Here is a 26,889-nt window from a genome sequence, read left to right on the forward strand (position 1 = left end):
ATCGATCGACAAGGTGGCGGCGTAAGTGGTATATCGAGCTGGGAGAACGGTGAGCATGTCGTCACAGCATGTGACTTGAACGGGCCAATCACAATAATGAGCTCCGCAGCTTTCGGCCAGGTGTGCGTGGCAAGTTTTGCAAAAGCTACACTATTAATAAATTATTTAATTAAATAGCAAGTATAGTGAAGGACTGCAAGAAAGAATGCTGGTTTTGTGCAACATGTAAACAAGAAAGTCTGAGAATGTAGTAGAGGATTCAAAGGAAAAAGGCACACCATGAAAAAAAAGGGCGGCAGTGTTTTTAGCATTCTTCAGATGCCATAGCTAATGCCCTGTATCAACAGCCCAACGTTGTGAAATGAACAGTATTTCTCTCCCCCTATTCACGCAGGGATGCTGTATCCGCACCAATTAATAACGTTCCACGCTTTTAAACAGTTAGCAGACAGCAGCGCCTGGCCCTGAGGGTGTCGGGCTTCACTGTCCAGCACATTGCTGGTTTAAAGACCTAACGCCAGCCTGATGTGCGGCAGCCGAAGGTGATCAAAGCCCATCGGCGTCTGAGCACAGGCAGCCGTGGATTCTACGTCATTTGTTTAGCCAGATCCATAGTTTTCGGGCCTGTGGGGATGGACACTGATGCTGAGAAAACTGCCCATTGTAGGGCAGAGTCCACAGGTCAAATCCCGTCTTTGTAAAAAGTACTTAGGAGAGATGGATCCCTGAGCACATGAAGGGCTGCTGGTTATGCAAGTGGAAATTTAAAGAATGGTATAAACACAACATCAATGTCAATGTCGAGCACATGGCTGAAACACTGGATTGTGACGGCTTTGGGGGCAAAGTTGCAACTAGAGTATGAGACACATCAACCAGCAGCATCTTATGATCACTTGGGTAATCTAATGTGATTCAATGCAAGCTCTGGATTGAAAGAAAAATAAATCCTAACAAAGATCAGAAAGCTCGGGATTTTTTGACAAATTTTAAATTGGACGTTTATCAACGGCACTGTAGTTGTGTAAAACTACAACCGCATCAAAGCTGACATCTGTGTAGTTCAATGTGGTGAATAAAATCGGAAACAAAAGCCAAAACCACTCAGCGTAACGGAAGTAAAAGTTGAACAGGTCCGCAAACTCCATCCCAAAATAATAAGTATTAGTATGTCAGTCAAAACTCAGCAGAATCTTTTTTCCACAAAGCTCATATTGTGACCAATTTATTTTTCACTGGTCCAGGTAGCCATCGTAATTACTATGCCACTAAAAATAAAATAAAAATAATAAATGAGTGCACAATCCACCCTTTGTCTGGGAGTTGTAAAGCCCTCACCATACTATTCCGAGGTGACCCTCGTGATGAGAAGTCATAGCCAGGATGGAGAGCTCGGGGTCAGAGCGGGTGGCCAGTGTTATTACAGAGTGTAATATCTATGTTTGACCAGCCGCACTACAGGGATTTGCCTGACCGCCCAGCCACTCGATGAGAAGAGAGGTAAAGGGAGGAAAGGAGAGGCAAAAACACTAGTAATGAAGAGACTGCTGTCAGAGGTTAAAGCAGCCTGAGAGAAACAACAAACTAATGCCCACCACTGAGAGAGTGAAGGTTAGAGGTGGGAACAGAGGAGAGTGGAGACAGAAATTGAAAGTAGAGGACAAGCTGCTCGCTTTGTGGAAGAACACAGAACCACAATGGACGGGGGCCCACCTGCAAAAACTCTTGAGAGAGTTGATATTTTAAGAGCAGTTTTACAAGTCACAACCTTATGAAACATGACTACAAAGCAAGCTGCACTCATAGCATTTACTAGTAGTTTGAATAAATGTTACAGCACCCAATAAACTTTTAAGGACATCATGTACCACTGTCCAATACAATGTACCAGCCTCTGTCTAATGCTGCCCCCTATCTGCCATAATACTAATTTAACTGGTAAGTATTTAGAGGAAATGATAAAGGGAAATGATTTGCTCGGTCCAAATGCGATTACATATGGTTGATAGCAAGGCATGACACCAAATGTTGAAAGACAGTTGCGGCTTATCATTTTAGATAAATAAGGACAGAATAGAAACTACAGAAGCTAAAGGTGGGAATCAGCACTTCAGTCAAACTGTGGCGTTCCGACTGGGGCGTTTGAGAAAGTTATTGAGAACACTGGCATGCCTGCCTTTGGTGCTGAGCAACAAGCCAATGCCTCCTCTCACAGTAAAATTAATGATCTGATCATTGTAAATGCCAATTGCCTGTAATCCCCACTTGGAATAGAATCAAAGAGTTTCCGTAAAACAGTCTCAAGCATTCTCCCTCGTGCTCCCTTTCTTTAGCTCCCCAAGGCACCAGACGTCTTTTATTCCTTTATTTTAGCCACCCTTCCTTTTCTCAGTGCTGTAGCCTTGTCATCTTTAGGTTCTTGTATGACTCCCAGCTGCAAAAAAATGGATGGGCCCCAGGCCCAACCCCGGGGGGTAGCAGAGGAAGGAAATCCCCAGGACAACGGGTCTGGTCACGGACAACTTGGAGCCCGGCAGCTATCTCTATTCTACCCGCTACTTCCCTGGCAAACATTTGCTCTACAGCTTAGCTCACATGCTAGCCAGCTACTTACCCCCTCACTCTTGTCTAGTAATGCCAATCAGAGTGTACCCAGCCCTGTGTTCTGGACGTGGGGAAGAAAGAAGTTAGAAAGGGGACACTGGGAGAGACATGGAGAATGAAGGCACAGAAAAGGAGGGGCAAGGGCAGATCCCTAAGAGCCACAAGGCAAAGCTAGAGCCTTGTGCTAAGACAAACAAGAAGAGAGGACATTCTCTATTGATATGCACAAGCAGGACCTTCGGCAAGTTTTCATTGGAACAAAAGAGCGAGCAGTGAGAGAAGGGTGCTCTGTTGTACAGTCCATATGTCTATGAGTAGACACAGTATGCAGAGAAAGACGGGAGACAGGCTGGCTGAATATGGTGTTACTTCTTTGTTGCACTCAAGTCTTAGTCGTAGCACAAATACACTCTGCATCCTCGATAGGGGAGACACTGATGGTGTAGAAGTTCAGTCCCCTGATTTCTGTAAGAGAAAGTATGAATGTGATTGACCGGTGACCAGTAGTAGCACTTTAGGGCAGTTCACCTTTTGCTCAAGGTCACCTGGGATAAGCTCTATCTCCGAGCAACACTAAACAAGATAGGCAGGATGGAAATGGATGCATGGATCCTGGATAGCCATTTGACAATGAACATTGTTCCATGACTTCCAGAATTGGGGTACACAGGCATGAATGACGCATGTTATGCGGGGGAAGGACACCCACAAGCGGGCTTGCTGAGCCCTGGTTGTGCTGGCTGGATGAATGACACCCATTTGGCCTTCTAAAACCTGTTAATCCGCCTCAAAAAAGTCAATCTACACTAAACGTATTCTAAATTAGAAGCACCTTTTTGAGATTGTTAGCTGCATAACCACACCTGTTCACCCCGCATAATCAGTAAGACTCCAACCACTAACATGGCTAACACCAAAGACCTGTTCAAAGACACCATAGATAAAATTGTAGACCTCCACAAGGCTGGACAGGGCAGTTAAACATGACTGTCAATCTCCCTCAGATTGAGGTTCCAAGCAAGATTTTACCTCGTTCTGTATCAATGATCGTAAGAAAGCTGAGGAATCAACTCAGAACTACAAGGAGCTGGTCAATGACCCGAAGCGAGCGGTCACGGCTGTTTCCAAGGTAGGTTCTGGAGAGCCTAGAAACCTGGCTGATCTAGAGAAGATCTGTGTGGAAGAATGGGCCAAAATACATGCTGCAGTGTGTGCAAACCTGGTGAAAAACTACAGGAAATTTATGGCCTCAGTAATTGCAAAAGGCTACTGTACCAAATAACATTGATTGTCACAGGTGTTCAAATACTTATTTTGCAGCAGTAACGTACAAATAAATTATTAAAAAAATCGTTATAAAGATTCAAATTTCAGACACCTCCATGAGTTCAAAGTGGGAGAACCTGCAATACCGTGGGGTGTTACAATACTTATTTTCCTCACTGTACATGTTTCTCTTCAGACAGAAAACTATTAGAGGGAATCAATTCCACTTGTTAGTTCCAGTAAACTACTGTAATCAATTTTGTCTCAATTGATTTAAGACACAATAAGTAAAAAATTTTGATTATCAGATTTATTTTTTATATTCAAATTTAAATTTAAACTATAACTTCTCTCTCGATTTCATGATGGCATTTGTTCTTGATAACTTGCAAATGGACCTTGTCAGTCAGTCTCTACATAGCGTGACAACATTGATTCATCATCATGGTAACAACAAAAAAAAAAAACAACAAAGACGTTGCGCTAAATATATAAAAGGGCATGGTCAACTTGGGGAAAGCAGAATCCAAATCTATTCAGGTTAAAGTTCTGGGCATCATTTTCTCACCAGGGGTCCATCGAGATGCCTAAAGACTAGCATGTGTAAGAAAAAGACCACAACATCAAGGCCTGTTAAAGCCCACATTGTTCCTGCGCAGTTCCCTACGGCCTCTTACAGCACCCCACCAAGCCGACAGTCCTTAGCCTAGTTTCTGGGACCTTGGTTTCCCCTCCCACACCACAGGGAACCATCCCTAGTGTTTGTAATCCCAGTAGAAACACTTAAGGTTCGCAGTGGGTGCTCATCAAAGCCATCTGGCTGAGAAGAGGAGAGGAAGATGACAGAGAAGGAGAAATAGGACAGCACAAATACAGAGAGAGCCAGGAAACCGGGGAGGCAAGCTGCCCTCCCTCCTGCTCAGATGCTGGTTATACTAATCTGGTCAATTAGCACCATTACAAGCCCCACTCGTTGCTTGATTATTATCAGTGTGATCTTCACACTCGCGGAGGAAAAAGGCCCAGTAGTGACCAAGAAGCAACCTCCCGACATGGGTGGAGAATGAATAATTAGTTGGAAAAAAAAAATTCCCAAATGGGAAAGGAGAGGAAATGTGATGCTGTAGAATTCTACGTCAGGTGCAACTCACAGCACAATAACAAACATACTGTTGAATAAAAAAATATTAGATATCAATCAAAGGTCGAGTGTATCAGAAATTGTTTGAGAACATTTTCACCTCTTGAATTGGGTGTAATTATGCAGTTGTATCTTCTGACGTGTATCGTCACTGTAAACAGTACACAGATTTTCACGTTCTAAAGAAACACTTTGCATTAATGTAATAAATTGAAGGTCATGCCTCGAGAGATGGGCCATAATAATACAGAGTCCAATAACAGCGACTATAATTTCAATACACACTGTAAAATCAATAGTTTAGTTACAGGGGGAGAAAAAAAAGCGTATTTGTTAAGTCCAAATCAAACAATGTTCAATAATTTAAACTGTCCTCGAGTGCTAAGACTTTTGAGAGTAAAAGTCACTTTACTGGGAGTGTGGGGACGAGGAGGGGGTTGTACCAGGCCACAGCTGTGAGAGTAATTATGTGCTTGGAAACGTGATCATTTGTGTTGAATAATGAATCGATGGCTGAGATAGACTAGCAATGTTCAGCAAATGGAACAAAAAGTGCGTGATGGGGAAACAGTGCACCAGAATATTATGTATGCACAAGTCTATGCATGCAAAGGTGCATACTGGGAGTCCTCGGTCTACGACTGAGATCCGGTCCTACAGTAGCGACTTAACTTGAATTTCAACTCAAGTCGGATTCCACCATTAAAGTCAAAATTTACAACAAAATACTTTGTGTAAAAAAAACAAATACATTGAAATAAACAAGATGGTGTATTTAGCATTACAGCTGAGAGGTGGATGTAGAAGAAGGAGAGGCTCGATCCTCTCCATCTCGACAAGTATAAAAGAACCTTGTTTTGTGACAATTATATCCGACATAGTTACGGAACCCTTCACATGCGCTAAAATACGGCCTTTGTCTTTAATAATTGTGACCGTGGTCGACCGACTGAAGCCTTGGAGGTGTTGGTGTCTCCAATATTTTTATGATCTTGAGCTTCGTTTCCATGGTAATGGATTTTCTTTTGGCTGCAGAAACATTGCTTAAAGACATAACTTTCTTCTTTAGGGCGATAATGTCTCAAAAGGAGGGTGAAAAATGCAAAGATACTCCCAGCGTACAAACGAGGACAAGCATTGGCCAGACAAAATGGCGAACGTGGGACAGGTGTTGTAAAGTCGAAACGTCTTAGGTCGAGACAGTCTTAACCTGAGGACTCCCTGTGTTTAAAAGGACCTACCGACCCCGTGTGTGCTTGTGCTACTTCCACTTACTTCTTGTATGGTTCTAGAGCCGGGGAAATTGAGGTTGTAGTCCCTCTGGGCCTCATGGTGACTGATGACCAGCAGGAAGTTCTGGTTTAGCGAGTCTGGGAGAGCACTTGACAAAGTGCAAGAGAAAGACGGACAGAAAGACAGAGGAGAGAGACAGAGAGAAAGAAATTGTGATAGGAACACAATGGGATTGAATATAGGAAATGAAATCCAACATAAAACAACAAACCGGGAGATTTGACAGCTGCGTGCGTTTTCACAGACCAACATAGGATCCTACAGTCAAGTAATTGGTGGTGTGACATTAAAACAGAACGACAACTTTTTACAATAAAACATATGGGAAATAAGTGAGTGTTGTGTGTACTTCACAAATTATCCGCCATGGATTCTTCCTTAGCTCGAACCCAAACTGAATTTTGTGAAAGTTATTTGTAAGACTGATATTAATGTCACACAATCAAAAACATATGCTCGATGAAGCGGGCGAAAGAAGGTGGACAAAGTTTACTACTAAGAGCAACAAGTAAAAGGCAAGCTGCAACATGTTCCTCAGTGATATACTGCTGGTACAGAGGGAGGAGGACGCCTCCTCTGGGAGCTTGTCACCCATTTCACACGTTATGTCTAAACATGCCTGGTCAGAGCGCCGCTCAGCACAGCAGGCTACGTCACAGTTATGAGCACCTGCACAGTAACAGCGGGGGTCCTTCAATCTGCTGATGTGACAACAATCCATTTATAATGAAATGAACCACGGAATGCAGTCATCACACCCTCAAGCACAAGCCCAAAAGTTGAATTACGGTAAAACAAGTGTATAAAAATGAACAGGGGCAAGTACGACTGTTTCAAGTGGTGGCTTGACCTTTCAGTTTATTTTGTTACTTGACCCCACTCATAATTCAAAACACTTGTACCTCAAATAATCTTTCCCAATCGAAATGAATGGAGATGCTATTAATCCGTTACAACCTCAGAAAAACAAACATTTTTAACAAGGAAAATAGCACTCCATATTTTGGTACTTTTTAAAAACAGTAATAATGACATATCGTAACACAGTCCCCTCCGATATTAGTATTGGAATGGCAACATCAATTCCATAGTTTTTGTTGCATACTGAACACATTTGGGGTTCAGATCAAAAGATGAATGTGACTAAAGTTCAGAATTCCATCTTTTATTTCGTGTTATTTAGATCTGGATATGTTAAACAACTCAGAACAGAGCTCATTTAGTTTGAAGCCACCATCTTTTCGAGTGAGCAAAAGTAGTGGAACAGACAAAAAGAAACCCCCTTAGTACGGCCCATTTTAGAAAATTTTGACTGATGTTTCAAGGCACACAGAATATTGTGTTCAATACCTATATAAACATGGCACACGCGAAAAAAAAAAACTTTCATCTTTCAAACAAAAAAAGTTGACTTCTACCTGGTAAAATTCATTATTAATTAGTGGTAAATCATGGGTAAATCATACCAAGTTATGTAATTCTAAGATGTATGATGCACTGCTACCATCGAGTGTGCATTTTTATGGGGATTACATTTATTGACAGGGTAAATTTTATGATTAGGCCCCTGCGGCGCACAAAAACATAAATGAGATAAAAGTACGTATTTAGGATTGTGCAATCAAGTTCTAAAAGACACTGTACATAAAGTACTGTTGTACTTAAAGTGAATAACATTTGATATTTGGTGGTATAACTCTTAATGAAAAAAAAACTGCATCAAGCCTGCGACCCATTGACTTCACTGTTGCATTCTTCATTTGAAATGTTTTTTCAGGCCTTTACTGCAGCCTCTTTCACTGCTTGTTTATTACATGGAGGTTTTTCCCCTCACTCTCCTCTTCATGAGGTAAAATGCATGCTCGATTGGGTTAAGGTCTAGTGACTGGCTTGGGCCACTAATTAGCTTCCAGTTTTCCCCCCAGATGAAGTCCTTTGTTGTGTTGGCAGGGTGTTTTGAGTCATTTGTCTTGTTGCATGATGGAGGTCCTCCAAATGAGTTTGGATGAATTTTTCTGTAAATTGACACAAAATGGTTTTGGTGACTTCTGAATTCATTCCACCGCTAACAACATGAGTTAAATTATCAATAAAAATGAATAAATCTGTCCCAGAAGCAGCCATGCCATGGCATTACCTCCACCATGCTTCACAAATGAGCTCGTGTGTTTTGGATCATAAGAAGATCCTTCCTTTCTCCACACATTGGCCTTTCCGTCGCTTGGGTAGAAGTTAATCATGGTGTCATTCCTCCATAAAGCTGTAATCCAAACTGGCTCATCTCTGTACTTCTTTGCAAAATCCAATATGGCCTTTTGATTCTTTTTGCTAATGAGTGGTTAGGATCTTGTGGTATAGTCCCTATATTTCTTCTCTCAAAGTCTTCTTTGAACAGTGGATTGTTAATACCGTCACCCCTGTCCTGAGGATGTTGGCAGCGATGCCATCGAATGTTGTATTTGGGTGTTTCACAGCTTTCAAGATGTTTCTGTCATCAACTGCTGTAGATATCCTTGGCCAACCTGTAGAATGTCTGTCAGTACACCAGTATTTTTTCTTTTTCAGGACATTCCAAATTGTTGTATTGGCAATACCTAATGTTTGCACTATAGCTCTGATCCGTTTTGCCTCACTTTTTGGAGGGGACTTTGCCTTCATGTAGATATGAATTTAAGTGACATCCTGTTCTTATCCATAAAATATCCATATGAGAACCCTCCACCCTCTGCCATTATAAGATCTTAAACTCTTCTGGAAAGGCTTTCCATAAGTTGTACGACTGTGTTTATAGAATTTATGACCATTTTTCCAGAAGCTCATTCGTGAGGTTACACAATCATGTTGGACGATAATGCTTGGTTCTCAGTCTCCACTGTAATTCATCCAAAAAATTTCCATCAGGTTGAAGTCAAGATTGTGGAGGCAAGTCAAGTTCATCCTCATCAACATTCTCTTGTCTGTGTTTTTATTAGCCTTGCACTGAGGCAGTCATGTTGGAATAGGAAAGGGCCATCTCCACATTGTTCCCACAAAGTTGAAAATGTCCTAAATATTATTTTTCTTGAGCTCCAGTGAAAGTAAATCTGAATACTTCAGCATACTAAAAAATGTTGGTCAGTCAAACAGTTTGGGGATTACCTTTCCTGTTGCAACACGACTGTGCATGGGTGCCCAAAGCAAGTTCCCTAGTGACATTGATGAGAGAATTTGGTATGGCTGACCATGACTGGCCTGTACAGAGTTCTGCCCTCATCCTGATTGAGTAGATTTCAAGTGGACAGTGAGCCAAGACTTCTCCTTCAACATCAGTACATCACCTCACAAATATGCTTCTTGAAGAAAGGGGAAAATTTCCATAAACTCGCTCGTAAACCTTGTTGAACGCCTACCAACAAGAGTTGAAGCTCCTACAGCTCCAAAGAGCAGACCAACATCATATTAAAACATATTGATTTAGAATAGGATATCACTTAAAATCATGAGTCAAGGTAGCTGAGTGAATGCTTTTGGCAACATATTGTACAGTATGGCATTTCACAACTGAGTGACTCAGTAAGATGGGACTAATAGTAATATTTGGCAGAGGATAGAGAATATATGCCTGCAAGTGTTATATAGTCTAGGCGTGTTGCTGCATTGTTTGGGTTCGAATATTCATTGTTAAAACGCTGATAAGTACTAGCTTCTACTAGCTTCATGACCATGTTCATGCCCTTTTGCATTGTGTGAGCATTCGGGGAGCAGTCTTATGTTATGTGATTTGGTTAAATACAAAATGTGTATGTCTTTTTGTCAAAGGGACAATATGCAAGTTTTCAAAACGCTCGTAATATTTGAATGTTGCCTCATTTCAGTCCCCATCCTTGCGTGTCAAGTTTCATCCCTACAAAAAGAAACACCCCCAGCTCACTAGATTTGGACAACAAAAGAGAACCAGGGAGTGATCAGTTCTTCCCGCTCACCTAACCACCTCAGACTCGGAGTGCATCTTGGTTGGGCGCGCAATCTCATTAACGGCCCGCTGGAAGTAGCCTGAAGAAAGAGACTGACTGCATCCCTCTCAACTGCAGCTGCCTCAGAGTGCACCTCAGGGTCGGCCGCGAGCATTCAATGTTATATGAAATTTTACCAGTTTGACGGTGTTTTTGGAAGCTAGTTGATTAAAAATAGTTTAAAAGAGAGGTGATCAACTTACCTGCCGATTCAGAACGACTCAGAATGGCAACGTGACGTACGCAGTGGTTTTCCAAGCTCAGCCATGCAGCCGTCTGCATCTAGGGCACACACCACTGTTGTACAGCTTCAACCTTATTTTGAAGTAAGAGAGCCGCCCATTTCCTTCTTTTTAACTTTTGTTACTAACCATAATTAAATAATCTGGCCAAAAAAACTGCAATATTCTCTTCCTCCACATCGTTTGTGAGCAAGAGGTCCACTTGAGAAAAACAACTATTCACTGTCACTCCACTTTCCGATTGCCTATTTATGTCCCGCTATGCTCAGTTGTATACTAAATAATATGAAACAAGGCATTAAATGGGACCAGAGAGATATTTTTCAAAAGACCATTTTAACAATACATGTATTCTACTGTCACATACAGACATTTTAAACATCTATGACAAAAACGTGTTGATTTTTTTAATTGCAAATTGTCAATTTAAGACTTCAACTAATAAAGGGAATGAATAGCTTGAAGCAAGCACTTAGTAAACATCACCTGATATGAAGTTTGGTGCGACCATTTAGCGCGTAAAACACAAACGCTCTCAAAAAACAACAACAACAAAAAAAAGTCCAAACAACTATTCATATCTTGAAAACCCGCTCATAAATTGGGTCACTCTTACACTGAGGTTCGCCACGCTGAAATAGTAGAAGCACTAAACATGGCTGATACATTATAGCTTCCCTCCACATTTACAGTTAAATGCAATCCAGTCGCAGGTAGCCACTTGGAATGCATTTGGATCTACATGATAATTGGCAGGTGTGAAGACACGTGCTTGCACAAACAGATCACTCAGAACAAATGTCACTGACAGGTCCGAACATCCTCAGGGAAAATGCAATTAATGAATTTCACCCCTGCCAAGTATGTGTTGCTTGTTTATTTGTAGGACTATGCACAAATTACTCGATGCATATCGCATTGTCTAAGGTGCAGAGCCCCCCCCAAAAAAATCTATATACAGTGTGGCAAAAACGTATTTAGTCATCCACCAATTGTGCTTGTTCTCCCACTTTAAAAGATGAGAGAGGCCTGTAATTTTTATTGAGCTAGAAGAGAGAAAAATGAGGGGGGGAATCCATAAAAATCCATACACAACCTTGAACAGTCACACTCTAAACTCCACTATGGCCAAGACCAAAGCTGCCATAGGACACTGGAAACAAAATTGTACATGTGGACCAGGTTGGGAAGATTGAATCTGCAGTAGTTAAGAAGCTTGGTGTGAAGAAATCAACTGGGGGAGCAATTATTAGAAAATGGAAGACAACCAATAATCTCCCTCAATCTGGGGCTCCATGCAAGATGTCAGCCAGTGGGGTCAAAATCATTACCATAACGGTGTGCAAAAATCACAGAACCACACAAAGGACTTAATGAATGACCTGGCGAGAGCTAGGACCAAAGTAACAAAGACTACCATCATTAAAACCAAATCCTGCAGTGTCGGAGTTTCTACCTGCTTCAGACAGTACTTGTCCAGGCCCTTCTGAAGTATGCGCGAGAGCATTTGGGTGATCTAAAAGAGGATTGGGAGAATGTCATACTTTCCCATGAAACCATCATATAATTCTTGGCTAAAAACTAAACTTGTCTTGTTTGGACGAGAAAGTATGCCGAGTTGCATCCATACACCATACCTATTGCGACCATTCACCATCCGTGAAAAAGGAAAGAATGAATGTGGCCATGTATTGTGAGATTTTCAGTGAAAACCTTCCATCATCGAGGGCATTGAAGATGAAACGTGGCTGGGTCTTTCAGCCTGACAATGATCCCAAACACACCAACCAGGCAATAAAGTGGTTTAGGGAGAAGCATTTCAAGGTCCTGGAGTGAACTAGCCAGTTTACAGATCTCGACCCCACAGAAAATCTTTGGAAACACTAGAAAGTCTATGTGCCTAGCAAGAGACCCAAAACATCACTGCTCTAGAGGAGATCTAAAAGGAGGAATCCTGAATTTCATTCCTAACGAGAGAGAATATTTACCCGAGGAGGCGTTTCGTAACCTACATTTTTCGTTACTAGAGACGTTTGTAAGTAGAGGTACCACTGTATGACAGTCAACGTGATTTTCTGGATTTTTCCCCCAGGTATTGCTATGATGAAAATTACAGGCCTCATCTTTTTAAGTTGGAGAACTTAGACAGGTTGTTGGTGACTAAATGCCCCTGTATATATTTTATACTTTTATTTGATTCATTTCATTTGATTTCACATTTACCCAGGTTAGTAAAAAAAAAAAAAACATGAATTTCAAGGCCCATAATCAGGTCTTGTGTAGGAAGTGGATATTTACTGCATGAAGGAGTACAATTTATTCAGTGATTTATGAAGGGCCAGGAGCAGTTGCCGCAACGCAAAAGCAGACACTGTGTGCTTCACGTAAAGGAGGAGGCAGTCGGGAATCAACTTTTGGAAGCTTCATTTACAATAAGCTGTGAGGTTAAGTAGCGTTTTAAGCAAACGCTGGGTCTGTGCGACTGAATATCAATGGGAGGCTTAAGGGCCGAAGCAGACACTTAATCAGGGCTCAGAAACCAAGGAGAGAAGGAAGACTTGGGAGAAAGGATGGGGAATTAATATGTAGCATACACATTAATTATGCAATCACACTCTTAATCTGAGCAGATCTGGACGATCTTATGCTAACAGAAGCTCAAATTTACTGTAATGACAGCATATTTACATTGACTAAAACTACGGAATCAATATGTAAATGTAATGTTTGTTGTAGCTAACCAAGGAAGATTGGAAATGTGTGGAGAGAAGGATGGATGCATATGTAATTGGATTGAGCAGAAGGAAGAGAGACAGTTGTGTGCCTAACAGCGAGACGGGGTGAGAGAGAGCAAGTGAGAATAAATTGTAGGAGAAGGGACACATAAATAAGGATCTAGCTAATATCGTGATTATGTTTGGACACAATCCTGAGATACTGCTGGCAGACAACTCTGCTTCTAAATAGACAGAGATCGAGAGTAAACTGGAAATGTTACTCTGTTCTTCCAGCAAAGAAGGAACATCTCCCTCACTTGGTGATGGCAGACTGACGAGCACTTTGGTATTTTCCTGGGTGGAGCTCTTTTCAGGATTTAGCTCACTTACTCTGTTCTATGATACAAATATAGCAACTTGAAATATCAAACAAAGTTTTTTCATTTTTATGTAAATTCTCATCTTTATGGTGCAGCCAACTGCATTTCATCCCGGGTGTAAAATAAATTAGCTACACTGATGATTTTACCTTCAGAGATTTTGAGGATCATTTGGAATTTCATCAAATAGCCTTTTTACCTGACTTTATATTGCGTAGTTGCCGTGTCTTGAACCAATGGACGAGCTGTGGAATTTAACTGCAGTGCAAAAATCAGTAAAATGCATACTTAATTCTGGCCCAGCTAGTTCGATACCCAAACAGACTGTCATATAAGTGAAGACACAAAGAGAGTGTCATGGGTTTGTTGGAGCAAAATTCTGAGGTTATAAAGAATCAGCAGCTTCGGCTACCTTGTTTAATTTAGGACAGCTTGTGGATTTCGGTGCGACGAGCTTTAGTTCCAGGTCTTTGGAACTTGTTGGAATATAATTTCTTCTCGAATTAAACATTTTAACTGCGAGGAAACCCATAAAATGTAATAATATTTGGAGTAAAATTCAAACAATTCCCCATTTTATCGCATTCATTAGCCATCTCAAGGGTCGAAATGCAATTGCCCGAGTATTTGCTTCTGCTTCCTCACTGAACACATAATCAGTGACATTCTCGGTTGACTGGTTGTATCTTAAGGTACTTGACTTGGCATGAGGGTGCCGGGAGGAAAATGTCATTTAACTTCATAGACAGAAAAATGGAGCAGTTTGCGGGGGAGAAGAGCGGCCTAAACAGATTGGTTTCATTCTGAGGTAAGCCCGTCTCTTAAGCTGCGAGTCCCCATGGCACAGAGCAGACTCTAGACCTTATTAAACTTCTACTGCTGAACACATACACGCGCGCGATTCGGCATGTGAATATAATGTACAAATACCCATACACACAATGTGGCAAATGCACCCTTCCCAAATTCCCATCCACAGGTCTGTGCAAACAAAGTGTCAGCAGTGTTCACTCAAAAAGCACACTTAACTCAAATATGATCAACTGTTTCCAACGGCTACGGAGGTGGTCAGGGAGATCACACAAGCTCTTCTTACCGCCTCAAACTTCTCCATCCACAACAACGGAGGAGGATGCAAAACCATTCGGGCTTTGTTCTGTTTCGCTCGGCCATTCCGTCCCAAAGTTAAACAGCATGGTCACTATTAAATAGTTTCCTTCGGGCTTTTGCCAACCTGCCAGCGCTCCCCCCCGGAAAGCATCTATGCATCACGCAAATCAGAGATGAGGGACAGTGAGGTGCAATAAAAACCCCACAGCACCTAATGAATCACTTTTGCAATTTAAAAATTCTTTGGCAGGTCAAACGGAAAACAAAAAAACAAAAAAAACTATAGAAAACAGCCCCCAGGCGAATTTGAGCTCAGAATAAACAGAGAGAAAAGCAAAGAGGCTCAATTTGAAATATTTATCAGGCCTTCATCATTAATGCAAGAGATGAGCTCCTCCTCGACACCCGTTCTTATTCATCGATATAGCCACAGAGAGCACGCTTCAACTGTGTGATACCGGCAGCTTATCATATTACTTTACTGACATAATAAGCGGAGATGGATATGTGCTCACAGGAGAATCTCAAAAACATTTATTTCTAATCAAACAAAGACAACTTAGAGGACTTTACCCGGCAGGACCGTAATGACACTGCAGCGCAGTTTAATCAGCTCGTTTGGTTTAGATGTGCAGCGCACGAGCCATTCACTGCATTATGATACATTTGCATTTTTAGTCAGCAAAAGAAAAAGAATGAAGCTACATTTTGGGGACCTGATTTAGTATGGTCATTTAGTGTAGTGTAAATATTGAACCAGATGAATGTGGTTACCATTTTAGAAAGCTGAATATTAATTCAGACTGTGCCTTAAAGATTTTTTTTTCCAACCTGACTCCTCTTTTGTGTCAAAGTGTGTGTTTACTTAGACACTTGAGTTGTGTTGTGTGGTTGATGAGATTTCTTTGCAAACTAAGTTGAGGCACTTTCCTAATACTCAGAATACATGTGAATTGTGGGTCCTGGATAGATAAAAAGGTGTGAATGTTTTTTATTGCAAGCAAACAGCTTGTCTTGTCCCGCTGCGGGGTGCTACCCCACCCCTTCGCTATGATCAGTCACCTATCCTCCCCCAGTGTGACAGTGGAGCACAAATTTATACACAAACACATATGCCTGCTCGGGGGCCATCCACTTCCATTCAGCCCCAAATGTCCTGCCCCAAAATAACTGACACAGGATAATGAGCTCCCGACACCTAAAATGATATCGATGACACTTGGAGAAAAGGCAAGGGTGTTGCTAAAAAGGCACAGCAGTTAGCAAAGGAAGGAGATGATGACGAGAGGCAGACACATGCGAGGGTGAGGGACCACTGCGGCGATGACGACTGTTGGGTGACAACTCGGCTTTATGGCCACTTAACTGTGAAATTACGCGTGGGGAGATCTCGCAAAGTAAATGTAGAGGTTTGGGAGAACTTTCTTTTTGGTTCTAAATTTAGCATTTGTGGTGAGTTTTACAATGGTCAATATGGTTCTTACAATTTGCAATTCTGTTATAATCATGGCAAAACTGACATTCTAAAAGATATCATATTTATCATTTTTGTCTGACGGAAAACAGCATATCCATGGTAGTGTGTATGCGTTACACAGAGCACAAATAAAAAAGCTTTTTAAACCAACCGTTCTCTAGATAAAACTAATGTGCATCTTCCATTGGACAGCAACAAGAACATATCTTACATCAATAGACTACACAGAAAACAGGAGTTTCTATAGCTAAGATATTAAAGCATCGAGCTGTCTAATTTAAATATTTAGGCGTAGTTGTACTAACAGGACTAATACAGTGGAAGCTCGAAAGCAGGGCTCACCAACCTTTTTGAGGTTGAGGGCTACTTCGTGAGCACCGATCGTACGAAGGGCTACGTGACCTGTTTGCGGCAAATTTCAGACTCAGTTCATTACACGAACATAAAATATTTTTGTTTTAAATTATTGTCGAAAATGACATTACAGGTATTTTAAAATTTTTATTCACGTAAGCAAGTTAGATTCAGAATTTAAAGCACAAATAAAAGTAACAATTTGTGGCCTTTGGTATTTTCAGAAGATACCTCGCGGGCGTCTTATATGGTCCTTATATGGCACCGCATTGGTGACCCCTGCTCTAAAGTCAAACGACACAAAAATGTAACAATATGGGAGTTCAGGCAAAATCTTCTAGAAAATGCCACAAAACTTAAACTTCAAATTTAAACCAAGAGTAGCAGGAACACCATTCCTCTGCTGTCAAAAAAAAACACTTCCAATGTCATGCTTTCCAAATATCCTCTTGACATTTTTTTTCCAATAAAGTCCTTCTCATCCTTTCATTTTTGTAGAATGAAGGGTAGATTTTCTTTATTGGATGATGTTTACGTGACACTGATGAAAAGGACAATCGCCCATTCGGCTACCAACAATGATTATATTACTGCTGTGGATTTAACAGTGAGGTGTGTGACATTTTAGTGGGAAAAGCTTGTTAATGCGACCGGGCATTCAGTGAGATGAGCGGGGCGGTGGCGGATTAAGGAACCAATTCAACAAAACCTTAAGTGCCACAAGTTCTGTTATAAGAATGGGGACCGACTACAGTAAAAACAAAAAGTGAATATATCTTCTCACCCCTTCACCCTTCATATACACACACACACATACATTTATATATATATATACACACATACACACACAGAAAGTAAGCAACAATGTCAGATAGAGATATACAAAGAATGGAAATAAAAACTATTATTTACACAACATATTGAAGCACTAGACGTTCCTATCAAAATGTCACAAGGAATGAGAGGAAATGAAACGAACTGCTGGTCAAATGTCTGTTTAACAGGCCAGTGATAAACTTGCCTGTTAGAACCCTCCATAGGTAGTCATTGACTGCCACCAAGTGGATTTACTCAGCAACTGCACTGCTGCACCATATAATGAGAGTCGTGTACTACCAGGATGACTGGAGGATGATTTTTGGTCTATCAATTGAAGCAACATACCTGTTTTTGCTGGTGCTGGCGGTAGGGGGGATGTCGGGAGTCAGAACATACAGGCTGACGTTCCTGGGCAGGTGTAAACTTCGCAGCACCGTCTAAAGCAAAGAAACAACTGAGTGTTCACAACAGTTTTGCACTCACTCCTGTATAATAGTCTGCTTTGATGCGAAATTTAGCAACCAAAATTGCAGCTGTACAACTGCACACAGTCATGTTTTTTGTGCAAGCAGTGTACGTCAGCAGGGAAGCACTTTCAAAAAGATTGAAAAGATAACGAATAAAAGGATACAATTGTTTAATTGTCCACCACTAGGTTTATTTCTTTGACGGGCATAAACTCACACTGTCGGACACATCGCCACTCTTCCATCCTTTCAGCTGCATTTTCGAAACGGGAACTCCAAGCTCTGTCTCAAGGATTTGTTTGATTTCACCTGTGGTTTAGGAAAATACATATATTGTATGTACTGAGTGTCTTTCACAAAGAGTCCAGCCACTCACATTTGAAAAATGTACAGGTGTGGTCAGTCATGCTCGCAGATAAAGTTGCAGGTGTGGTTAGGGATAGAATCTCAAGACCTTAAAATAACTTACTGGATTAATATAACATAACTGTAAATTAAAAATAAAATAAATACATAACTAAAATAGAAAATTAAAATTTCAAACTCAGAAATGATCATTTCCAATTTCAACTGATATTAGTAGAACATGATATAAAACGGAATTTAACATTTTTCATCAATAAAAATTCCTGATCCAACAAACTATCTGAAGAAAAGATAAATGCACTGGCCTGTCAAGGAATAAACACGAACGGTCTATACCCGCAATTTTTTGAAAATACTGAAAGTTCAGTTCAACATAATCGGCGTTCGTGGCAACAAGCTAGCGATACATTGGAACAAACACTCCTGTCGGCAGTCGTGATGTATCGTAAATTACGGCGGTATCTATTGACAATCCATTGATGAAAGCTGGCAGTAGATGATCTATATCTTCCGAAAGCATTTGAGGGGAAAAGCTTTCAACTTCAAGATAATCCGTACCACGGGGAAAATGACCGTTAGAGTTTAGATCAAGTCAGTTATAGTTAGCTGTGGGGGGGGGATAGGAGGCCGGCTTGCTAGAACGAGCCTTAACATGCGTGCCCTCGACGTATTGGCCACACCTGAATCGACGAGGTTGATGATAGTCTAACGTCTTTTTTTGGGGGCACGCTGTCACACGATCAACCTAAACCGCCTCACGATCGACGCATTGAGCACCTCTGGTGTAACTGAATTTCCTTTGGCACGGCTCATTATGTTGATGACTTTCAACGTAAATGCACTCGCAGTACGTGAAGCAGCTCTGAACATGTGTTTTTGGCATCACTTCTGGACATACTCAGTACGGCTAACTTGCATTTCCTGTTTCCGGGTGAATACTGATTGTTTAGGAGCAGGCTTGTTTAGTTAGCAACATTTATGAAATAAACACGGAAATTAATGTCAAGACTACACAAAATAAGCAACGTCTTTCAATACCTATTTTTTCTGCTCGTAACAAATTTTACACGTGATTTTTTTGTGCTCGACTGTGCAGACTTGCGAGCGCAGTCGCGCTGATCAAATGTGAGTGACTGAGAGAGTCTATAACATAGGGCCTGTTTTCGACATCCAGTGTTCAGTTTTGAGTGCTGCTGCTCACCAACTGTGCTGCCTTCCTCCAGCACCAGCTCGACAGTTTGTTGCCGGTACTCAACCCTGAAGTTCAGCATCCGAGGCAGGCGCTCTACAATGTGTCGGGAGGAAGGTGTGCTGGGGCAAAAAGTGGAAGTCGAGGAAGACAAAGGAGGGGACGAAGACAGAGAGGACTGCGAAGGAACCGCGCCTTCGCCTACGACATCAGCGGCTTCTGACTGGCTGTGAGGTCCGTACATGGTGGCCTGGCTCGCCTCACTAGAAAAGTTACTGTCACAGGGAGAGAGAAACTGTTAGCGACAAGTGTCCTTTCACATCACGAGATACGAAGTCGGGAAAAAAAAAGTCTCATCATAATACATGTGACTTATTTAATACAGAGTTGAAGCTCCAAAGTTAGACGTACAAATGTGATACTTTTTGGAGTTTGACCAAAAATTCCTAGGGAAAACATGCATAAAACGTTAAAACTACAAAGGGAGTTAAAAAAATGCGACTTACTGCAACACAAAGTGTAAGGCCGGTCAATACACATTTACAGAAGCAACTTTAACTTTACCGCACAGATCTTTTCTAACAAATATAAATATTATACATTCCAAAACACTGGAAAGTCCCACTAAGTGACGAAATCACTCTGCAAACACCTTACTGTTGACTATTCCATGTCTGGCACGAATCTTCAAAACTGAATAGTATTCAAATTTTATCATCAGTGGGCATTCGAGAGGAAGATGCACGAGTGAGGTTTATAAGGAAAAAGATGACATGCTATGGTGACCCCTACCGGCACAAGCTGAAAGGAAAAGAAGAAGAAGCCGATTATCCAGTATTCCATCGTATATTACCTTCCAGACTACTTCTGTGTAAAATGAAATCCATGGAGTAGCGACCAAATATTGATTATTTGTGTATATTTTAAAGCTTCATGGAAATAATCTCAACTGATGGTGTAACGGTACACGTGCCTAAATTTGGTGCGGGCAGCATGGGATCGATTCCCGCTCAGTGATGGTGTTGATTATCTGCCCTGCGACTGACTGCCGACCACTTCAGGGTGTAGTCCGCCTTTCGCCCGAAGCGAGCTTGGATAGGCTCCGGCTCTCCTGCGACCCTTGTGTGGATAAGCGGCTTGGATAATGGATGGATGGATATATTATCAAAATATATGCCTGTTATTATGTTTGTCCACTGGGGTTCGGAATCAAATCAGTCACTAAATGCTGTATGACTTTAAAAGGCAGGGCCTGGCCAGTTGCATGATGACGCAGTCAGCAAATGACTTGGCTGGCTGTTAAGTGTTAAAATGATATTTTAAGTAGATAAATCAAGCCATATGTGCATTTTTTATTTTTTATTTGAAAGCATCTGGTACCAGGGCAGCACAGCAGTGACTGGTGAGCACATGTGCCTCACAGTTCCAAGGACCTTGGTTCAAATCTGGCCTCGCATGTGTGGCGTTTGTATGTTTTTACCGTACCTCCGCGTGTTTTCTTCGGGTACTCCCACATTTTAAAAATATGCATACACGGTTCATTGAAGAATTGCCCGTTGGTGTGAATGGAGTACTAATAGTTGTTTGTTGATATGTGGTCTGCTACTGGCTGGAGACCAGTTCAGGGTGTACCTTGCCCACCACCCAGAGGATTATGCCTCCAGCACACCTGTGACCGTAGCGAGGGTAAGCAGTTCAGAAAATGGATATATGGCATCTGATACTAATACAGTGCAAAATTTAATACACACCACATGTACATAATAATATAGTGGACTTGCGGTGTTCCTGTCTACATATGCACGCTTTCACCTGTACCATGATAGACCTGTTTTGTGTAGTTTTGAAGGTTCCCAAAAGTGAATAATGACAGGCGAGAATGGATATCATAAAACTGTGCCGGCAAGAGTTGTAGGCTTTTCCCCAACCATCTCAGAGAAGAGGATTCATGGGAAAGGAAGTGCATTGTGAAAGAGGAGTGCTTGTGTAGCCACCAACTGACTACATTTCAGGTTAGTCCAGAGTTTGTGGACTGGCCAGTGGTTGCTGCAGTTCTTCCAGTTGCAGCCACTTAAGTAAATATGCGGTGTGCTCGTCCCTCTGCCGGTCAGCTTCCATTCTCTCCGGTGAGTCCCTTTAGAAAGACCACCAATAATCTCATGGCCTAAACGCCTGAACCACGTTTGCACCACATGCATACACACTACAATGTGAATACAACACAATGCTACGCAATACAAGAGAGTGGGTTCAGATGGGCTTTGTGCATTCATGAGTCTCAGCTAACTCTAGAAGTGTGAAGGGGTACAAAAGAATCTTTTCTATTCGAAAACTGTGTACAAGGCTAAGCTTCGATGAAAGTCTCCTTGAAAAGTGTATTGTGTGTTACGCGGCAAGTCTTTGTGATTGGTCTAGGAAATGGATTAGTTAAAAGAAAAAAAAAAATCTATTCTGAATCTGTTTTTTGTTTTGTTACATTTTCCAGGGTTGTCCTAAGTGAAAGTATTTTTTGCGAAAAATATATTTTTTTTTACATCGAATTAATATATTGTATCACTTGTATGAATTACATTCCCTTTAATTCCAGTGGCAAAATTATTATGAAGTTTGAACAAACCAGAGTTTGGTGTTCCGGAATAGAATGTATTCAGGTTTCTTTTTTCATATTGGTATCTATCGGACACACCCAAAAATTATACAAATCCTCATTCTGGATCGTGATCACTAAAAAGGTCATCAAATCGTACTACTGAATCCAAGTTTCAACCTAATCTTTTATAGAAAATCAGATGCGTACAAAGTTAGTGAAAAACATCCATCCATCCATTTTCCTCGCCGCTTATCCTCACGAGGGTCGCGGGGCATACTGGACCCTATCCCAGCTGTCAACGGGCAGGAGGCGGGGCGCACCCTGAACCTGTTGCCAGCCAACCGCAGGGCACCTAGAGACAAACAGCTGGACTCGCAATCACACCTAGGGGCAATTTAGAGTGTCCAATTAATGTTGCATCTTTTTTGGAATGTGGGGGGAAACCGGAGTGCCTAGAGGAAACCCACGCAGGCACGGGAAGAACATGCAAACTCCACACAGGCGGGTCCAGGATTGAACCCAGGACCTCAGAACTGTGAGGCCAATGCTTTACCAGCTGATCCACCGTGCCACCTAGTGAAAAATAGCGGGGGAAAAAAAACATGCTTGACCTTTTCTTTAAACATGTCTTGTTACTACGGTGTGACAACGACCACGGTGATGCGCATTCGCTTCATGTCACTTATTAATCTTCGGTCCCTCACATGCCCACGCCCTGAACAACTGAGCGAATGTCGGAAAAATCTCTCCGCGATAACGCTGATTTCATGCTCAACTGTGCACGCTTTGAGATTATAACAGCGTGTGGCCAAGGGTGTCATGCCCGCAGTTTTGTCGTATTCGATCATTTGATGCTATTCTCTTATACAGGGAATGTGTGCATTAATCGCTTCTTACCTTTGCAAGATGCCATTCTCCTGTGGTATCACTCCATTGATGGCTGCCTGCGTTGAAAGACAAAGACATGAAATAAACTTAAATATCGGCGATGTCACAACATACCCAATTGAATCCTGTGTTATAGTTTGGGCCGATTCTATTAAATCAAAGGAGACTGTAACTTGTTGTGCAATGTAAACCTGTCTCACTGTGTACAAGGTGAGATCTGAATAACAAAGAGATTTAGCTCACTTAGGTGAGCCTTTGTTTGAATAGACTGGTCCCGAACACTCGCTGTACTTCGCTGCAACAAAAGCCAAACTGAAAGCGAGTGGGTGGTTATTGGTACTGTATAACAAATCCTCAAATCAAGTGTAATAAAACGGTATCATCAGTGTATATCAAAGTTACATGTTGATACACAAAAAGGGTTTTGATCCACAGTGCAACGTAACAACACAAATGCCATAAGGCCTGTCAAATTTGGAGTCTGGGAAGAATGCCCTCAATGTTCTTCAAATACAAAACTCGCAATGTGAGTGAGCTGTGAACAAATCTCACTAGACCCCGTTTAAGCCAGGATCAAAATGATTATTTACACTTTTACACGGGCTATTTTGCAACGGTGCTTGCAATTTGAGGAAAGAAAACAGCTACCGGATGTTACAATGAGGCAAGCGGACTCATTTGAAGGAGAAAGACTGGTGTCCACTTATTTCCATATTTTGCATGGTTACTGGTTTTGGTACATTTCTAGGGTACTTACAGGTTTTACGCTCATTCCCATTTCCTTAATAGGACTCTCATCTGAATAAAACCAACTTTTTATGAAGAAAGGACTTGGATTTGGATAGATTATTAATTCGTGTGGCGCGATGCATTATTCTGGCTCATTTGTTTCTTATCAAATATTATACGTAGGCAGCTGTTGATCAGCCATTGAGAATCACCTTTCCACATCTTGTAAACACAGTTCAAGTCAATGACCTGCAGAAAAGAGGGGGGCTAGAAACACAAAAAAACACCTCCATCTTGTGTGGACAGAACTTGAGACGATGCAAAAAAGTGCAATCTACAATACAAAACTGCAACTTGCATTCCCTTTTAATAACCTTGAGCCATCGCAAGCAGATATTTGGGGGGGAAAAAAGTAAGAATGGTTGAAGTAGTGTTATGCCATGTAATAATATATACTGTGGAGTGACATAAAACATCTACCATACGACATAACCCTCTATCATTTGCATTACTTTGATATGTGGTGTACTGGGTTACTACCTCTGTTTGTACAGTAATGTTGCCTTTCTATTACATAATCATGCCTCACTCTCCAGTCATTAGTTATTGATTAACACTCGATCTAACTAGTACAAGAATATAAAAGTTGGCTAAAGCATGGATTGCTGGGTCGTGCTTGGAGAGTTGGGGATGGGGGGATTCTTATGATTAAAGGGGAGGCGATAACGAAAATAAATCCAACCCCTCCTCCAATCAAAGTCACAAAACCACACTTCTTTTGTTAAGTGTTTGCAAAAAACGCAAGTCATCACATTCACAGGTGCAGTGTGTGCAAGCTGGCCTCTGTGTTGTCACTATGCTGCCCACTTTCAACTCCTGCCAGCAGTTGGATAAATATATACACAGAGAGCTTCCGAAATGTTTTCCCTGCTAAGACTATTTTTTATTACCTCCATCAAGGAGGTCATGTTTTAGTTGAAGAGTCTTGACAAGAGATTATAGATAGATTATACTCTTGTTATTCTTAAAACCACAAACTAGTCACGACTGAATCAACGGAGCCTGTGCTGGTGCAGCAATAATCGTAATAATCATTTATAACAGGATCGTAACCAATATAAACACTTAAAAAACAGGGAAACCACCATAATGTTATGTACTTTTTTTAAATACAATGGAAAAATTATAATTTCTTGTTCAAAAGTCATCTGTGACGTAAACACGTATAGTGAGAAGTATAAAGGCGTCATGCCGCACGTGTTTTGCTTTTTGTTCATTTTATGTGATGTGACAGATTCCGAAAACCGGTCTTGACAAAAGATTATCAATGGTTGTTTCGTCTTGGACTTTCAGTGTGCAGCGGTGATTGCAACCTGTGAGTCAAACAGCCAAGCCTACGGATAATGAACTTACCACTAAATCCCAGTTATTAAGCTCTAACAGGGTGATTGCCTCTGCAATGTTGTCGATTCCAGTGCAAGCCTGGGAACAAGGAGGGGGGGGGGGGTAAATGCAGAATGAGTGACATGTTGCATAAGTTAAAAATACATTTGACAGAACTGCTATTCTGTCTAAACGTGGAGTAAAACAGTGTCACCTTCAAAACGGTGTAGGGAAATGCTTTTAAATCAGGATCCATTGAAATTTTGTCCTCCGAGAGGCAAACTACATTTATGAAAACATGAGGCCTCAAATGACTTATTTCATAAGTCTGAAATGCTCTTGCAGAAAGTATACTGCCCTCATAAAACAACTCCAGCTTTACTAGCTGTTACCAAACACAAACTAAAGAGCTGCAGTCAAATAGCGATGCCTACTTTGACATCATTTCATATGGGATATGTCTTACACAATTTAAAAGCAGCAAAGACTATATTCTACAACATACTGGTGATTTGGATCACTACGTTGAGCATAGCAGGCTTTGAAAATTCATCAAAGCACAATTTGATGCCTTGCTACTGTGCTAGAGTACCTGGCACGTTACGACTGACATGGCAACCGCAGATTCCCTTCAAAGAGAATCACCATTTATGAGATATTCACCGTGACGTACGTAAACATGTCAACAGTTTCACCGCTGTGAAGAGCAACTTAACAGCTTTCAGACCACAAACACTACTGGCCGAGCTCGCATGAAAAACAGACACGTTAAAGTCAGTTGCTCAGAGTATTTACAAGAGCACATTTCGCTCGAATGTTGTTGACGAGAGAGAGCGAAAGCTCCAAGCTAATAACAGCTTTCAGTTAGCAAGCTGTCAGTTGGTTAGCTCGCTGTATTCACCGCAGAAAGCAAAAGACTTCCGTCCCGGGAGTGTCGGCTACGAGGCCACTCGGTTGGACGGCACCCCGCTTTGACAGTAACCCAATCCTGTACGCGTCGTTTCGGCAGACAGACCTGAAAGTTCGCCAGAATCATCTCCCTGTCCAGGTTGCTGTCGCCGCTGTCGGAGGCCATGGCGATGACTGGCTAAAAGCAACGCTTCTTTCACGCGCTTTCGTCACTTCCCCCGCAGCACAGAAGGACACTGAACGGGAACAAAACCCTCGGCTTGGACGTGACGGCCCTTATGCAGACGCGCAAAAAGAAAATATTGAGCTTTACTGGGATGGTACTGCTTCAGGCAATCATTCTACAAAGTAGCGTTACAGTTCGACGCTTTACGGCATCTGACGTAAAGGAGCAACAAATGCCGCAACTGGCCGAGGACGTGATCGAGTCGTGCGAGTTGTCATAACGATAGAATACACCAGGAGGGGTATCGAACTAGTTTTTTGTAGCTGCTCATGTTTTCGATATGGTTTCCGTCAGAGGGCCGTTATGACTGTGAAACCATCAAAATATTGAATCGCCTCATCATATTTAGACACGAAATTTATGAACTACTTTTGGAATCAGAAACCAAAGGTGAAGGGTTTTTCAACCGTTGTTCGTGTTCGGTAAAAATGCAATATACAAACGTTATCGTTTATGATATTTGACGATTTGAGATCTTGGTACAGATTTTCACGAGGATCGCGGGAGTTGACATGATTTGCCTTTGCGGGCCACGTAAAATCACGGGGCAGGCCGATTCTGGCCCCCAGGCCTTCAGTTTGACACCTGTGCACGGAAGTTAAGATTCGATTCTGAATCACATTCAGATTTTTTTTTTGTAAACAGATGAATATTATTTTTATAATCACACTGTTGTTGAGTAACTGATGGTGAAGTGGTACACACGCCTGCCCTTGGTGCGGTCAGCGTGGGATCGATTCCCGCTCA

At 41.6% G+C, this 26,889-nt stretch overlaps 1 protein-coding gene across 1 annotated transcript in view; it reads right to left on the minus strand.

Moving 5' to 3' along the window:
- Positions 1-26,346, minus strand: part of faf1 (Fas (TNFRSF6) associated factor 1) — a 74,946-nt gene extending 48,600 nt beyond the window's left edge. Inside the window, exons 1-7 of the mRNA XM_061824194.1 lie at positions 26,023-26,346; positions 25,038-25,106; positions 22,905-22,951; positions 19,430-19,692; positions 18,080-18,171; positions 17,741-17,832; positions 6,287-6,392 (exon numbers count right to left, since the gene is read on the minus strand). Coding sequence (XP_061680178.1) covers positions 6,287-6,392; positions 17,741-17,832; positions 18,080-18,171; positions 19,430-19,692; positions 22,905-22,951; positions 25,038-25,106; positions 26,023-26,082 — 729 coding nt within the window. The 5' untranslated portion in view covers positions 26,083-26,346. The remainder of the gene's footprint in view (positions 1-6,286; positions 6,393-17,740; positions 17,833-18,079; positions 18,172-19,429; positions 19,693-22,904; positions 22,952-25,037; positions 25,107-26,022) is intronic.
- Between the last annotated feature and the right edge of the window lie 543 nt (positions 26,347-26,889).

This window comes from Syngnathoides biaculeatus, chromosome 7 (assembly GCF_019802595.1).
Source record: "Syngnathoides biaculeatus isolate LvHL_M chromosome 7, ASM1980259v1, whole genome shotgun sequence".
NCBI lineage: Eukaryota > Metazoa > Chordata > Actinopteri > Syngnathiformes > Syngnathidae > Syngnathoides > Syngnathoides biaculeatus.